The following is a 16,038-nucleotide window of genomic DNA, read 5'->3' as shown; positions in this document are numbered from 1 at the left end:
GTAAAGGAAAAAGCCCCCCTCCTTGTTCCAGAGATGAAGAAGCATGCAGAGGAGAAGAGGCAGCCCCCCCTCCCTTTCTTCCATCATTAAGCAGGGCCGAATCAGCTGGTTGAAGTTTAAATCAAAAGGAATTTAATATACTAACAAAAGAAAATGCAGTTACAAACTGAATTACATTATCAGTAGTAATACTTCATGAAATAGAGGCCCCATCCGCACCACACGACAGACTGGTGTGTCCGCCTCATGGTCCAGATGAGGTCTGATTATCTCCGGGGATTCAGTTTCTTTGTCCCTCCAAAGTCTCTGAAATGTCTCATATTACACATTCCTTAGCCCATCGATCAGCTCAGTGATTGGGTGAACCCTTCGGACTTCATTCGGCCACTTCCTTGACCAATTCACCCCCCTTCTTTAAGGCTGTGCTCAGAAACTCTTCAGCAACATCCCCCCTCTCTCACTTTATTGGGTGTCATAAATTCTCTGGTTTCTCTCACAGTGCACAACAAATTCAGTGACTCTCCCTTTAGTTTAAACCTTCTACAAGTAAACAGATTGTAACATCATATCCATCGCTAGGTGCGCTTTAACACTTAAATTCATCACAATACTTATAAGTTTAATGCCTGTAAATACCGCAAGCATATTTCTACAGTAGCGAGAACCATCGAAATTAAGACAGTGTAGACATCTTAACGCTGATTGGCCAAGACTCGACACGTGGCATCAAACATGTTTTATTGAGAAGATCACGACATCACATTTTCTCCTTGTCTCACTCCAATCTGAGAAATGCTGGCTGGCCAGTTGACCCCCCCCCCCCCCAAAATTGAAAACTCTACGGATCTACACTCACGTGGATGGTATATTTTGATTCAAAACGGCTTATTTCACCGAAAAGCGACACGTTTGCAGGTATTAAATCAGGACAAGAAGAAAACTACGAATTGCAACAGAGTCTCACTCCAAACTACATTAAAAGTTATCAGCCGGAGCATGAACAGTGTTTGAAAGAAGAAATAAAGTGAACCCACGTGCTCTTTGTATCCGGACTTCCGGGTTGTGAACGGCGTCCAGAAGTTCCCGTTGTCGCTTATTCGCCTCTTTTGAACGAGAGATTTCCTCCTCGTATTCTGCTTTCGTTCTTTCAAACATACCTAATATATCTTCTTCAGCCGCAGTTAGTCGCTGGCTGACTAAAGATCTCAACATTTCTACTTTAGACATTTTCACTAAACCACAGGAAGTTTTTGTGGCGTTAGACATTCCTGCAGCTATCCCCGTTATTCCAGTCACCAAAGTGGTTAGCTAGTAGCTCCTAGTAGCTAGCATTCACGGGAGAAAAAGAGCAAGCCGCCATTGTCTCTTTGGTCTGGGAACTCACTGACCGTTTATTTTGCGCATGCGCACAACAGCACACAGGCACATCACTGCACAGGCCACCCAACATGGCTTTGCTACTCATATAAGGAATATGCTCAACCGTTTTCCTCCAGACGAACTCCGTTAAAAACACCGTTTACTCTCATTAAACTCTGACTAGCGTTGTGTTGGTCACTTCCGTCCTCGTCCGTCTGTTTCCAGGTAGCATGCTAAGCTAACCTCAATAGCTTTATAGGCTACCAGGAGATTAGTACTCTTCTTCTTCCTCTCCTCCTTCTTCTTCTTTCACTTTAATGGCGGACTACAAACCAATGTGTAAGGCGCCACCTACTGGACCGGAGTGTGTAACATCATGACTTTATGACAGTTATCATTTAAACACAATAATAATGTTATTTATAAATATAATGAAACAATTATAAATAAACTTCATATTGCAGTCATATTCTGGCTTTTTAACCCGTTCCATTCAAAATATTAAATAAAGCCCTTTTAAGCTGAACTTGTTTGTCCCCTGTCTCTAACAGTCCTTTCATGCTTCACTCCCTTCCTGTATCTACCACTCTGTTCTTCAGTCTCTCTTTCCACTCTGAACTTCCTCCACTCTATCAGCACATGTTCTACAGTTTCTTTACAGTTGCATATCTCACATTTATCCCACTCTGTCTTTTTCATGATGTGTATAACGTGTCATTGAGTCCTGTATTGACGAACCTTAATCTGAAAGTAACATCTTCTTTTCTACTTTTACTTCCATCACTTCTCACTCTGACTGATGTCTGAATTGTGTTGTAATTTCTACCCTTATTGTCATAATTCCAAATGTCCTGCCAAGATGTCCCATCCAAAACTTTTACCAGAGAATGTCGAGTACTCCCAACCATTGTACAGGACAGTCGATGCTATATTTCCTTTAAATCCACCCTGAATTCTAATCCAGTGTGATAGTGCTAACTCAGTTCTCCTCACATGTAATGGCAGTTCCCTGGATTTCACCAGCAATGCATTATGGGTGTGGTTTTGACTCGGGAGATGAGTCAGAGGAGAACCATCCAGAAGACAAGGTGAACAGATAAAAGTCCATTCAGACAGGTTCTACGAGGAACATCCGGTTCCGCTGCAACTTGGTGGGTAACAAAAGCCCCTTAAACTAATAAAAAAGTATATCATTACTCCTATCTTCAGTTACCTTCCATCTGGTACATATGTAACAGTTGTGGGTCGTGGAACGAGACGACTCAAGTGATTGTTTTCCAACATTTATTTATTGAAGACAAAATATCACCAATGAATTGCCTTCAGACCGTTTTCTGCCCCTCTGCTCCCTCAGCAACGTGTGATTGAATTCATTTTCTTCAAATACACACTGACCAATCAGAGCTCGGGACGTGGACCGTTAATGAATATTACATAATCACAGTTTAAACTGACAAATGCAAAAAAAGACAGCTGGCAATAAATCTCAGACTGTGTGAATTAGTAAATTAACAGATTTATGACATCACTGCTTCATTTAGAGCAGGATAGATCTGACTATAAGTACATGTGTGTATTATGGTAAATTAATGTGTTGCAGATGTGTTTTCATGGCGTGTATGACGATATTTTAGCCTTGTTCTTTCAGCTGTAGCCTTAGTGGTGCGAAACAGACTTGGGAGTAAATAGAAAAGAAATGTGTAAATATTCTCTCATCACACATTCACTGACGTGTGTCGGCTTCTTGAGTCGTGTCTCACAGTCTCCGGCTACTTTAATGTTTGGTGTGGGTGATTTTAAGTTATGGAAGGAAACTTCCTTCCTGCTTAGAATTATATTTATATATTTTTTTATTTATTTGCCCAAAAGTCAGTTTCACATCGCTGGGGTCTCAGCTGAAAGAATAAGAATACATCAAAGTAAAACATGAACGTGAATACACGTGTTATTATAGTCAGATCTATCGCGTTATAGATGAAGCAGTGATATTATAAATCGGTTAATTTACGGTTAACTGGCATCGGTTAATGCCAGTTAGTGATTTCTTGCCAGCTGTCCTTCCAGCATTTGTCAGTTTAAACTGCGTTACTTTCAGCATGAATTATGTTCATGTTGTTGATGTTGGTCTCATAGTGCACCAGACTGATGCATTTAACTTTAAAATGTACAACATTTTCTTCCAGGTGAGCGTGTCCCCGGCCCCCTCTAGAAAACCAACACTAACTAGAAAATAAAAACTCAATTAGTCTACTGGATCAAGCTAAAGACAGTACCAAATCTGAGCGTGGACTCAATGAGCGTTGTTAATTGTATCTTTTCCGGAGGACCTCCTCCCGGGAGCAAAGACCAAAGTCTCTCAATTCATCAGCGCAGCTAATCGGGGATAAGAATGTTCTTATTAGGAAAGTATTTCCTGCTCAAGCTAAACCGTGGCCTTTGTTTCTAGAGTTTCAACCGAGAACGTGTCAATCCTCTGGGGAAGTATAGAGGTTATTTTCATGCATTCAATTAGTTCATTTGTTGTATGCATGCGCAGCATGTGTTGTCTTTAACATATCTAATCATCAAAACATGTCAACATTTTAAAGGAAAAATAAGAATGAGCCTGTTCAACACCGATGTACTTTAAAGCCCTTTTACTTTGACCAGGATTGTGACTACATAGATATGAAATGATCAAGATGTCAAGGACCAAATGATGGAAAGAGAAAACATGGCTAAACTGAGCTTTAAGTTAATCTTCTACAGTAAGTGAGGCAAGGCACAGTCTGACATTTGAGTCATACAAGACTTGGTGTCCTCTTTACAAACGTAGTAGAAATACCGCTCTGATAAACAAATAAAACCAGTTTATGATCAAAATGTAACATCAGTATGAGGCTGATCCGAAGCGGTAACTTTCCTTCCAGTTGTTTGAACAATTTTATCATGCTACACATATGCTAAAATCTCTCGTGTGGAAAATACCGTTTAAAAATTATAATAATGTTCCCTTTATTTTGAAAATATATGGAAACTGTCCATTATTGACCATATTTTGCATTTTGTAATTTGATGTTACATGTTTTCGGTGTATTTATGTCATATCACATAGCATCATTTTCAGTAAAAATCATTATAACTTATAACCTTCAGCATAATGAGCTCAGCTGGATTCATTAAGAGTTAATCAAACAGTAAAAACACATTCGGGTAACAGAAAGAGACATGATAATATGCACATACAGTACGGAGATTGTGATCATATATGCACTGAAACTGTACACGTCAATACACAGACGGACAGACACACACTCACACATTCACACATTCACACACAAGCAGTCTTCAGAGATCTGGCGTCATGTTTCTCTCTCGACTTCAGAGTGAGTCGGCGCCGTGCTGAGTGCTGAACTCCTGGAAATCCTCTGGGATGGTGTCTGTGGAAGTGAGAAGTCGGGTATCATGAGATGAGCTCAGACTCTAAAGCCAAAACGAGGCCAAACCAATTCTATTCACAGCTGTAGTCTGCAACAACAACATCAGATCTCAATCTAAAATCACTTTCCAGACGCAAGCAATGAAAGACCGTAAGAAGATATGTATTGGAAACAAACCTCAAGACAATCGCTGCATAGCATGCAATCAGGGTAATTCAAAATATATAAAAATAATAGAATATGTGGATTTGTGATTCAGTGTTCCTCCCTCACCATTGCAGCGGTATTTCAAATTGGACCAGATGATGTTTTCCTGAGAGAAACAGAACACGCCGAGTCGTCCTCCTCTCATGGTCGTGTCAATTGTCACGCCAGAGTCGGCCACCAGCTCAGTTCCTTCATAGAACCGCGCCCTAAACAAAACACACAATTAAAACAAATAATCGACGTTCCACTCTCACCACTTTGGGGAAATATGCTTATTCACTTGCTTGCTGAGAGTTAGATGGAGCAACAATTACGGGTTTTTTCGTGTAATCAATATGAAGATTGTCCGGAACACGGTTGGTCGTATACCTGATGTATCCAACCTGTGGGCGATGCTGCAGGTACCAACGGTAGGACACCTTGTCCTTCCAGCCCACATTCCTGGGGTCCTTCCACAGCAGACGCACCTGGTCGTTGGTGTCTCCCGTGTGCCACAGAGAGTTCCTCAAGTGCTCCCCGGGACCCGATTTAGACTTCACAGCCTGATGAACAGCGACAGATAACAGAGAGAAGTAAGGGGGAGAGAGCGAGAGAGAGGAAGAAATGTGGAAAATATGTCGAGGGATTAAAAATAGGATGAGCACGAATCTGCTGCCTGGGGGAGTTGATGACTTGTGCTTTCACCTTAAGTTGGATGCCGGGCTCAGCCACAGCTCTGAAGGGTGTTGCCTGCCAGTAGGTCTGTTCAGTCTGCTTCCACATCACCACGTAGAAGGAGGACGAGTCCTGGTAGCCAAAGATGAAGCCGGCGTAGTCGTCGTCGGTCACTGTATTTACGTGAAATGTTCCTTCGAAGTCCACTCCACTGAAAGCAGTGTAACCTGGCAACAGAAATCAGTATATTACTGATGTTCAGACATTGTGCATTTTATTCACTGATATTCAACGCAGAGGAAATACTTCTTACCAACAGCAAGTCCTGGGTCACTATTCATGGTCTGGATAATTTCCATTCCCTGTGTGAGAAAGAGTTGTGAATAAGACATTTTGCACCCTGATGCCTTCATCTGCTACACTGTACACGAATTAATGCAGAAGCAGACAGCCAAATAATTCCATCAGATTTTCAGATGATACGGCTATATTAAGTCTGCTGCTGGAGATTGCCACTTTTAAAGACTGGTGTGACAGCCACCGCCTCATTTTTAACGGTAATACCAAAAGACAGAGGAAATCATATTTGAGAGCTGCAGCTCATGGCCCTGTAATCATTGGTGACAGTGCAATTGAGCAGGTGTGCTCCTATAAGTACTCGGGAATACAAATGGACAATAAATTAAATTGAGAGTGTCCACGTTGATTATCCGTGTGCTAGGCTGGCTCAGAGGCTTTCTCTGCAGACTCAGACTGAACTGAGATCACGTCAACGTTGGACAACGCTGTGCTGGAAAGCATCATTAAATATGGTATGGCACCTCACAGTTAAAAAATCGAGAATCAACAACACGGTTAAACGAGGCACTGTTGTATATTGTCTTGTGTATTTTTTGTCGTCGTGGTACGATTTCACGCATCACGATTCACATTTCTTATTGTTATTGGTTCTGTTGTTTAGATAAAAATATCGACCATAGCTGCTTCAACTTGTACATGGAGAGGGAATTTTCAGCTTTTAGTAATCTCACCTGGTTCAGAACAACCCAGTTGGGGTCGATCTGGGCGTCGCCCTCAGGGTCCAGCACCACCGTCTGATAGGCCCTGAAGTCAGTCAAGGTGACCTCAGCATTCTCAGGGCAGTTGTCGATCCTGTCAATCACTTTGTCCTGGTCAAAGTCAGACTCGCACATGTCTCCAACTCCATCATCTGAGGGACAACAGAGAGGAGATTTAGACTTAAATTAAAGTAAGAAAGACCGTGAGTCATTGTTCCAATAGGTCAGAGGTGCAGAGACTTGTTAACAGTTTTTGATTACACACACTGGCAAAGATTGTGTTGCGTCATTTATTCAAAGTAACGAGCTCCTTTTAAATCCTTTTTAAACCAGCGTGTTTCCTGCGTTGTCACAATGAGGAGATTTCAGACTGGCTTAAGCAAAAATGTCAAAAAGGCCGACAGAGCTGAATATAAAACATCCCCAAATGTCCTTTCTTAAGGGGCTATTCACATTTCAAGCAAAAGAGCAAGGCTGTATGTTGCATTGGTTTAATATAGATGGATTGTATCTCTCTAGTCTGCACCCTGCTGTGTGGGTTCAGCATTAGAGCTGCTGTGTCTGCCGTGGTTAAAAAAGTGCCACGCTGTAGTCTACTCGGTGGTGTTCGTGTCTTGTAGTGTGCAGTTCTGATATGGATTATTAAATGGAAGGAAATGTGTTGATGCACTTTTATCACTGTGGAAGTGCAACAGCTGCTACGACGTCAAGAAGGTCCGACTTGGCGGTTCTTGGCATAAAAGCTTCATTCTGTGTCAACGATTGAATTGATGCTCAATCGGGCAAATGCCTGAATGTCTTGTGTGCATCTTGTAAAACATTTGGACTCAGTAAATACACTTTTTGTGTTTTGTTATTTTCCCAACTGTCAGCTCCAACTTACATCTCTTGACTCCCTGACTGCCAAAAAAAGCTGTCTTGACTTGATTTGAATTGACACTCCAGGGGGCATGTTTTACACAGAAAATGTCCCAATGAGTCACCAAAAATGCCACTCAATGTGCTCACAGTTGCTTTTGTTTGATCTGCGTTGGTGTGCAACTGGGGACCAAAATTGCTTTCAAAGGAAAGTCAGGGAGCAGTTCGGGGAGAATGTGGAGATGAAATTATGAACATTTATCTGATCACCAGGCTGGTTTTCAGCCAAATATATCAACAATCATATGTGATTATTACTGTAAACTGATTTGACTGCGTGGTATATGAGGAGGTGCGATGTCTTTTAGACCATCGCTCACCGTTGTCGTCGATCTGGTCAGGATTTGGTGCCAGCCGGCAGTTGTCTGGTCCCGGTGGCAGAGTGTCAGGGATCCCGTCGTTGTCGTCGTCATCGTCACACTCGTCACCCAGCCCGTCTTTGTCACTGTCCAGCTGGGAGCTATTTATTACGAATGGGCAATTATCCTTGGTGTCCTGGTGACCGTCGCCATCACTACAAGGGAAAGTGACACGATCGCATGATGTGAAAAAAGGCTGTAGTACTAGCAGTAGTATGAAACAGCAGTTCAGATATCTGCAAGAACACAACATGAAGACTGGGAGAATATCGTTACCTGTCTTGGTTTGTGTCACAGGAGTCTCCAACCAGGTCGTGGTCAATATCAGACTGAAACAAGAGCAGAGAGTTCACGAAAAACACCATTTCTTTTACACTTGAGGGACTCTAGTAACAAAGTGTACTCAGTTACTTTCCACCACAGCTATCCGTCCCTCCATCCCTCCATCTGGTTCTGACTGACCTGGTTTGGGTTGGGGATGTCGGGGCAGCTGTCGCAGGCGTCTCCCACTCCGTCTCCGTCCCGGTCCAGCTGGTCTCTGTTTTGGACAAGCTGGCAATTGTCCAGAAAGTTCTTCAGGCCTATGCTCGCCAGTCAACAGGAGGAGATGGTTCGTGTTATTTAGCAGTCAGTCTGACTCCGTCTCAGCAGGGAAATATATGGTATTGTCATGGATGACATATTCGGAGGTGGCAAGTACAGATAATATTGTACTGTAGTAGAATAAATACTCTTCTCATTGTCCCTTTTTCTGAACTCTCACAAAAGATATCAGTGAATTTCTATGATTCTGTGACAATAAGTCGATTGACAGAATATTTACCTGCAACAATTCTGATAATAAATCCAAAAATGCCCAAAAATATTTAGTTCCAGTTTACTCATTTTAGGAATTGGGGAATCTTATGTGTTAGTAAATTGATTTTACTCCGGCTTTTGGACCATTGGTCAGACAAAACAAGCTTTTTGAATATTTCAACTTGGGCTTTAAGACATTTTCCACTATTTTTGGTCATTTTACAAACCCCTCGTTTTATAGAGAGAATTATCGGCAGATTGGAATCGTTGGCTGCAGACCTATCATAAAAGAAACCAAGTTACTGCCCAGTGGAAATATTAACAGATATAGATGTTGCCAATATGGAAGAATGATTACATGGATACATAATGAGATATTATCTTCATCTGTTTGAATTGAGGTTTGAGCTCTAAAATCAAAGTAATGCATTAAAGTAACTCTCTCACACTTAGTGAAGTCAATCAGTGAATTTATATTTGATTTTTGAATGCATATGAAAAATGTAGACATTACATCCATACTACTGTTTGAACTATATCGACTGAATAATTATATGGCGTGGTACTTGTAATTCCACCACTAGGTTGCACTGTTGTATTTGCTGTGAAGGTGAACGGCAGTTTGTGTTCAGATGCTATTTCTTATTCATCGCAGGGAGGCAGCAGCAGCCCCACGAATGCATAAAGGTCAAGCAGCAGCAATAGAGGAGAAACCATCTTCTCTGCCATGGGGTTTTCTGAGGTGTAATCATGCTGGTGAATGATCAAAGCTTGTGTTCGCTCAGGGGTCAGACTGCTTTTGGCCTTAACTTTTCTTTTTTTTTGCAGTGCTGTTTGTTATGCCTCAGCTGGCTTATGAAAACATCCATACAACTGCATTTTTTTTACAACATGATTAAGAGAGATTTGTACTGTAAAATCTGCATTATTTAATGTAAGAGCAGGGTGTAAATGTGAAGGAAGGAACAGAATAATACGTTTAATTAAACGGAGAGTGCCTTCAGTGCTGGTTATATAAGCACGAGCATCGGTGCTATTTTATTTATCTCCATACCGTCTCCATCCATATCATCATCGCAGGCGTCCCCTTTGCCGTCGCTGTCGGTGTCCTTCTGGTCCGGGTTCTCCACCGTGCGACAGTTATCACAGGCGTCGCCGTGGCTGTCCTTATCGCTGTTCCTCTGGTCCACGTTGGCCTTCAACCTGCAGTTGTCCTGAGACAGACGGAGAACACAAAGGCCCCGTTCACATCACGTGTATTTGTTTTCAGTGGACAAGCTTGCATGTGCATGCATGTTTTCGTACGGATTAATACAACTATATATATATCAACTGGAAGGAACTATAGATCGAGATAAGGATGTTGTTGGTTTGTGACTCCAAAGAATGTGTAGATTGCTTCATCTCAGGACCTTTTTTATCCTTTTTACGAGTTTGTGTCAGACAAGATGACAATTTTATTCCAGTAATGGCAGCAAAGAGAGCAAACAAGACAAAGAACTATTGAGTCACACTCCAGTCACTGATGGATTTAATCCTGACGAACAAAGTGTGCTATGTACAACTGTATGAACCAGTGAAATACACAAACCTTTTACTTTTTATTGATGAAATCATTTGAATACAATATACTGTGCACAGATGCAGGTAAAACCATCGTCTTAAACTTACATTACCATCAAATCAATCATCAATATAATCATCAAAACTATTTCAAACTGTACAGTTGGCGCTCATTCAGTGAATAACTTTTTGTATTGAAATCAGTGTAGTTGAACCGCGGTTAATCATGTGTCACTTCAGAGGTGACTCGTGCTGAAAGCTTTTATCACAAACGGAAACTTTACTGCAACCACACCAGCTAAAGGGGATTGTTTCCTGTGTGGGTTCTCATGTGTGTCTGTAAAGTTGAACGCACGTTAAAAGATTTCTTACAGACTGAGCAGCTGAAAGGTTTTTCTCCTGTGTGGGTTCTCATGTGTGTCTGTAAAGTTGAACGATGGTTAAAAGATTTCTTACAGACTGAGCAGCTGAACGGTTTTTCTCCTGTGTGGGTTCTCATGTGGCTCTGTAAAGTTGAACGCTGGTTAAAAGATTTCTTACAGACTGAGCAGCTGAAAGGTTTTTCTCCTGTGTGGGTTCTCATGTGTATCTTCAGATTTTGAGTCTTGCCAAATGTTTTCTCACACTCAGAGCATCTAAACTGTTTTTCACCAGCGCTACATCTTGAATCACTGACTTCATCAGGTTTCACATAGTTTAAACCTGACTGAGGTTCTCTGGTCTTCTTCCCATCAGCACCCTCATCAGTGTCAGAAGAGTCTCCAGGCTTCTCATCAGTATCTGGTTCTGGATGTCTATCTGGATCCAAGTTCCTGTCTGGTTCTGGTCCTCCACAGTCCTCTCCATCAGCTTCTGTTCCCATCTGTTTAGTTTGTCTTTGATGAAGCTGTGAGGACTGAGCTTCCTCTTCTTCATCTTCACAGGAGTGAATGAGAACTTGACATCGGCCTCCTCCAGACCTTGAAGCTGCTCTCCTTCCTGACTGGTGCAGAGTTCCTCCTGTTCTTCTTTCATGTGTGGGGGCTCTGGGTCCTCCTGGTCCAGACTGGAGCTCCACTCCTGCTGCTCAGAGGGAACCTCTTCTTTAACCAACAACAGCTGCTGGACGTCTGCAGGAAAACAGTAAACACACACAGAGGGGTTACAAAGACATTTTAGAATTGAGCAAATAGTCTCCTGGACATACACTTCCAGAGTATCACTAGAACCAGATAATACAATAATGTAATCAACTTATGTGACATGAACATATGAACCATTTTAAGCTGCCAAATCCATGTGGCGTTATCAAAGAGAACAAACTTGTACTTTAAGTTGAAATATTTCCTGTCATCTAGAAGCTGAGAGAAGAAATCAGCATACCTGCAAACTCATAAGAGGTGAAAGAGGTGCCAAGCACCCGAAGGGGGGGGGGGGGGGGGGGGGGGGGGGGGGTAGACAATCTACAAGTATTAAGAATTTATTGTTTATTAAGTCAAGCATCAAAAACATAGATCTATGGTTTCACAAAACACAATAATTGATTAAGTAGCCCTAGCAACAGACACAAAGTCAGGGCTCCGCATACGCATCTCTCCTCTCAGTGTTTTGTGAGCCCTGTATCTTTATACTTTATTTGAACTTGTCCAGCACAGGGACGCATTATCTTCACCCACACACAAGCCAGGGTTGGGCCACATTGTGTGTGGGAGTCCTGGAGTCTCAGGGATGGGGAAGGTGCTGTTCCTGCAGGTTGCTACACAATATCCCACCGACTAACCCGATTCACAACACAACTAGTTACAAGTTTTAAGCTGAACCACCTGCGTGTCAGAGCTCCCTCTTTGTACGGCGAGCGCGTGAGCGCCTCACCTGGAGATTCAAACCTTTGGTCTATGACACACGCAACACTATTGCAAATGAGCGCACACACACGTTATGTTCAAAATTTCTCAAACAAAAAGGTAAAAGCCCCCCTCCTTGCTCCAGAGATGAAGAAGCATGCAGAGGAGAAGAGGCAGCCCCCCCCCCTTTCTTCCATCATTAAGCAGGGCAGAATCAGCTGGTTGAAGCTTAAATCAAAAGGAATTTAATATACTAACAAAAGAAAATGCAGTTACAAACTGAATTACATTATCAGTAGTAATACTTCATGAAATAGAGGCCCCATCCGCACCACACGACAGACTGGTGTGTCCGCCTCATGGTCCAGATGAGGTCTGATTATCTCCGGGGATTCAGTTTCTTTGTCCCTCCAAAGTCTCTGAAATGTCTCATATTACACATTCCTTAGCCCATCGATCAGCTCAGTGATTGGCTGAACCCTTCGGACTTCATTCGGCCACTTCCTTGACCAATTCACCCCCCTTCTTTAAGGCTGTACTCAGAAACTCTTCAGCAACATCCCCCCTCTCTGACTTAATGGCGGTGTCATAAATTCTCTGGTTTCTCTCACAGTGCACAACAAAATTCAGTAACTCTCCCTTTAGTTTAAACCTTCTACAAGTAAACAGATTGTAACGCATAATATCCATTGCTAGGAGCGCTTTAAAACTTAAATTCCTCACAATACTTATAAGTTTAATGCCTGTAAATACCGCAAGCATATTTCTACAGTAGCGAGAACCATCGAAATGACCATCGAAATGAAGACAGTGTAGACATCTTAACGCTGATTGGCCAAGACTCGACACGTCGCATCAAATATGTTTTATTGCGAAGATCACGACATCACATTTTCTCTTTGTCTCACTCCAATCTGAGAAACGCTGGCTGGCCAGTTGAACCCCCCCCAACATTCTTTTTAAAACTCTACGGATCTACACTCACGTGGATGATCTATTTTGATTCAAAACGGCTTATTTCGCCAAAAAGCGACACGTTTGCTGGTATCAAATCAGGAGAAGAAGAAAACGACGAATTGCAACAGAGTCTCACTCCAAACTACATTAAAAGTTATCAGCCGGAGCATGAACAGTGTTTGAGAGAAGAAATAAAGTGAACCCACGTGCTCTTTGTATCCGGACTTCCGGGTTGTGAACGGCGTCCAGAAGTTCCCGTTGTCGCTTATTCGCCTCTTTTGAACGAGAGATTTCCTCCTCGTACTCTGCTATCGTTCTTTCAAACATACCTAATATATCTTCTTCAGCCGCAGTTAGTCGCTGGCTGACTAAAGATCTCAACATTTCTACTTTAGACATTTTCACTCAACCACAGAAAGGTTTCCTCCAGACGAACTCCGTCAACTCCTTGTCACCGTTTACTCTGACTTGCGCTGTGTTGGTCACTTCCGTCCTCGTCCGTCTGTTTCCAGGTAGCATGCTAAGCTAACTTCAATAGCTTTATCGGCTACCAGGAGATTAGTCCTCTTCTTCTTCCTCTCCTCCGTCTTCTTCTTCTTCGTCTTCTTCTTCTTCTTCTTCTTTCACTATAATGGCGGACTCCAAACCAATGTTTAAGGCGCCACCTACTGGACCGAGTGTGTAACATCATGACTTTATGACAGTTATCATTTAAACACAATCATAATGTTATTTATAAATATAATGAAACAATTAGAAATAAACTCCATATTGCAGTCATAGTCTGTCTTTTTAACCCGTTCCATTCAAAATATTAAATAAAGCCCTTTTAAGCTGAACTTGTTTGTCCCCTGTCTCTAACAGTCCTTTGATGCTCCACTCCCTTCCTGTATCTACCACTCTGTTCCTCAGTCTTTCTCTTCCTCCACTCTATCAGCACATGTTCTACAGTTTCTTTACAGTTGCATATCTCACATTTATCCCACTCTGTCTTTTTCATGATGTGTATAATGTGTCATTGAGTCCTGTATGTCCGAACCTTAATCTGAAAGTAACATCTTCTTTTCTACTTTTACTTCCATCACTTCTCACTCTGACTGATGTCTGAATTTTGTTGTAATTTCTACCCTTATTGTCATAATTCCAAATGTCCTGCCAAGATGTCCCATCCAAAGCTTTTACCAGAGAATGTGGAGTACTCCCAACCATTGCACAGGACAGTCGATGCTATATTTCCGTTAAGTCCACCCTGAATTCTAATCCAGTGTGATAGTGCTAACTCAGTTCTCCTCACATGTAATGGCATTTCCAAGTATAAGATAGATCTGACTATAAGTACATGTGTGTATTATGGTAAATTAATGTGTTGCAGATGTGTTTTCATGGCGTGTATGACGATATTTTAGCCTTGTTCTTTCAGCTGTAGCCTCAGTGGTGCGAAACAGACTTGGGAGTAAATAGAAAAGAAATGTGTAAATATTCTCTCATCACACATTCACTGACGTGTGTCGGCTTCTTGAGTCGTGTCTCACAGTCTCCGGCTACTTTAATGTTTGGTGTGGGTGATTTTAAGTTATGGAAGGAAACTTCCGTACTGCTTAGAATTATATTTATATATATTTTTATTTATTTGCCCAAAAGTCAGTTTCACATCGCTGGGGTCGCAGCTGAAAGAATAAGAATACATCAAAGTAAAACATGAACGTGAATACACGTGTTATTATAGTCAGATATATCGCGTTATAGATGAAGCAGTGATATTATAAATCGGTTCATTTACAGAATGACAGTTAGTGATTTCTTGCCAGCTGTCCTTCCTGCATTTGTCAGTTTAAACTGCTTTACTTTCAACATGAATTATGTTCATGTTGTTGATGTTGGTCTGAGAGTGCACCAGACTGATGCATTTAACTTTAAAATGTACAACATTTTCTTCCAGGTGAGCGTGTCCCCGGCCCCCTCTAGAAAACCAACACGAACTAGAAAATAAAAACTCAATTAGTCTACTGGATCAAGCTAAAGACAGTACCAAATCTGAGCGTGGACTCAATGAGCGATGCTCTCAAATTGAAAGAACACGCTCTTGGATAAAGATAGGATGAAAGCTCCATCGTTCCTCCCCTGTGTGATGTTTCATGTGGTATGTCAAATGTATTTCATACATTTGGTATAAAACCGTTATCACAAACAGAACCACTATGTCTCTTATATGATTAACAGTGCCATTGATGAATAAATAATTCCTTCATCGGATGAGTGTACTTCCAATAATAAATGAATCCAGGTATACAGCTGTTTTCACAACAACCTGTAACCAAGACTGTGATGGCGTCTGTGCAAATTTACAATCTGTGATTTCATATTTGATAAAGAGTCTCTCCAGCGTCATACAAACAGTTCACATTCTTTTCAAAAGACATTCTGAGCATGTGGGCCCCTGAGTGAGAGTATCCCAGTTCTTCCACAGACACTAATCCACGTAGTGCACCTGCGCCTGGAGCTCCTTGGAGATGTACCCGAGAAGGGTCGCCGTCAGCTGCTGCTTCAGGGTGGCGTTGCCCATCACTAGAGCAGTTAGCTGAGCCAAATCTGTCCACTGAATGTCTCCCAGCACGGCCAGAAGACTACCATCAAGCTTCTGCTGCTGCTGAGGACTGAGCTCCATTATGACCTGAGGCAGCGGTTTGAACTGTCCACTGGTCAGCCAGCAGCCCAGAAGGCCTCCGACAGCACCGCCTACAGGGGAAAAGGGTTTCAAACATGTGGAATTATGATTGCACACACAAACACACACAGCATGACAAGGATAGAGTGATTAACCCCCGCTGGATCATCGTCCTCGGTGTGTGCACCCATCTGGGTTGTGTGCCCATCGCCAACGCCGGAGACTTCGGAGGCTACTACTGTCCGTGCCATGGCTCCC

At 42.2% G+C, this 16,038-nt stretch overlaps 2 protein-coding genes across 2 annotated transcripts in view; both read right to left on the bottom strand.

Moving 5' to 3' along the window:
- LOC306792300 (thrombospondin-4-B-like) overlaps positions 1 to 1,428 on the bottom strand; it is a gene marked incomplete at its 5' end in the record, with an annotated part of 37,824 nt that extends 36,396 nt beyond the window's left edge. Inside the window, one exon of the mRNA XM_079289373.1 lies at positions 1,389 to 1,428. Within this exon, the coding sequence (XP_079145499.1) occupies positions 1,389 to 1,428 (40 nt within the window). The remainder of the gene's footprint in view (positions 1 to 1,388) is intronic.
- A 2,552-nt stretch (positions 1,429 to 3,980) lies between these two features.
- Positions 3,981 to 10,022, bottom strand: LOC306792299 (thrombospondin-4-B-like; the record flags this gene model as incomplete). Its single annotated transcript, XM_079289372.1, has 10 exons — positions 3,981 to 4,778; positions 5,052 to 5,191; positions 5,355 to 5,527; positions 5,670 to 5,866; positions 5,953 to 6,001; positions 6,671 to 6,849; positions 7,936 to 8,129; positions 8,251 to 8,303; positions 8,437 to 8,555; positions 9,827 to 10,022. Coding segments are annotated over 10 exons (1,359 nt in total), but the record flags the coding sequence as incomplete, so codon positions are not given.
- Positions 10,023 to 16,038: the final 6,016 nt, after the last annotated feature.

The sequence above is a fragment of the Melanostigma gelatinosum genome (genome assembly GCF_949748355.1).
Source record: "Melanostigma gelatinosum genome assembly, chromosome: 18".
Taxonomy (NCBI): Eukaryota; Metazoa; Chordata; class Actinopteri; order Perciformes; family Zoarcidae; genus Melanostigma; species Melanostigma gelatinosum.
Note: the sequence above shows the minus strand (reverse complement) of the source record. Positions and strands in the feature narration are given on the sequence as shown.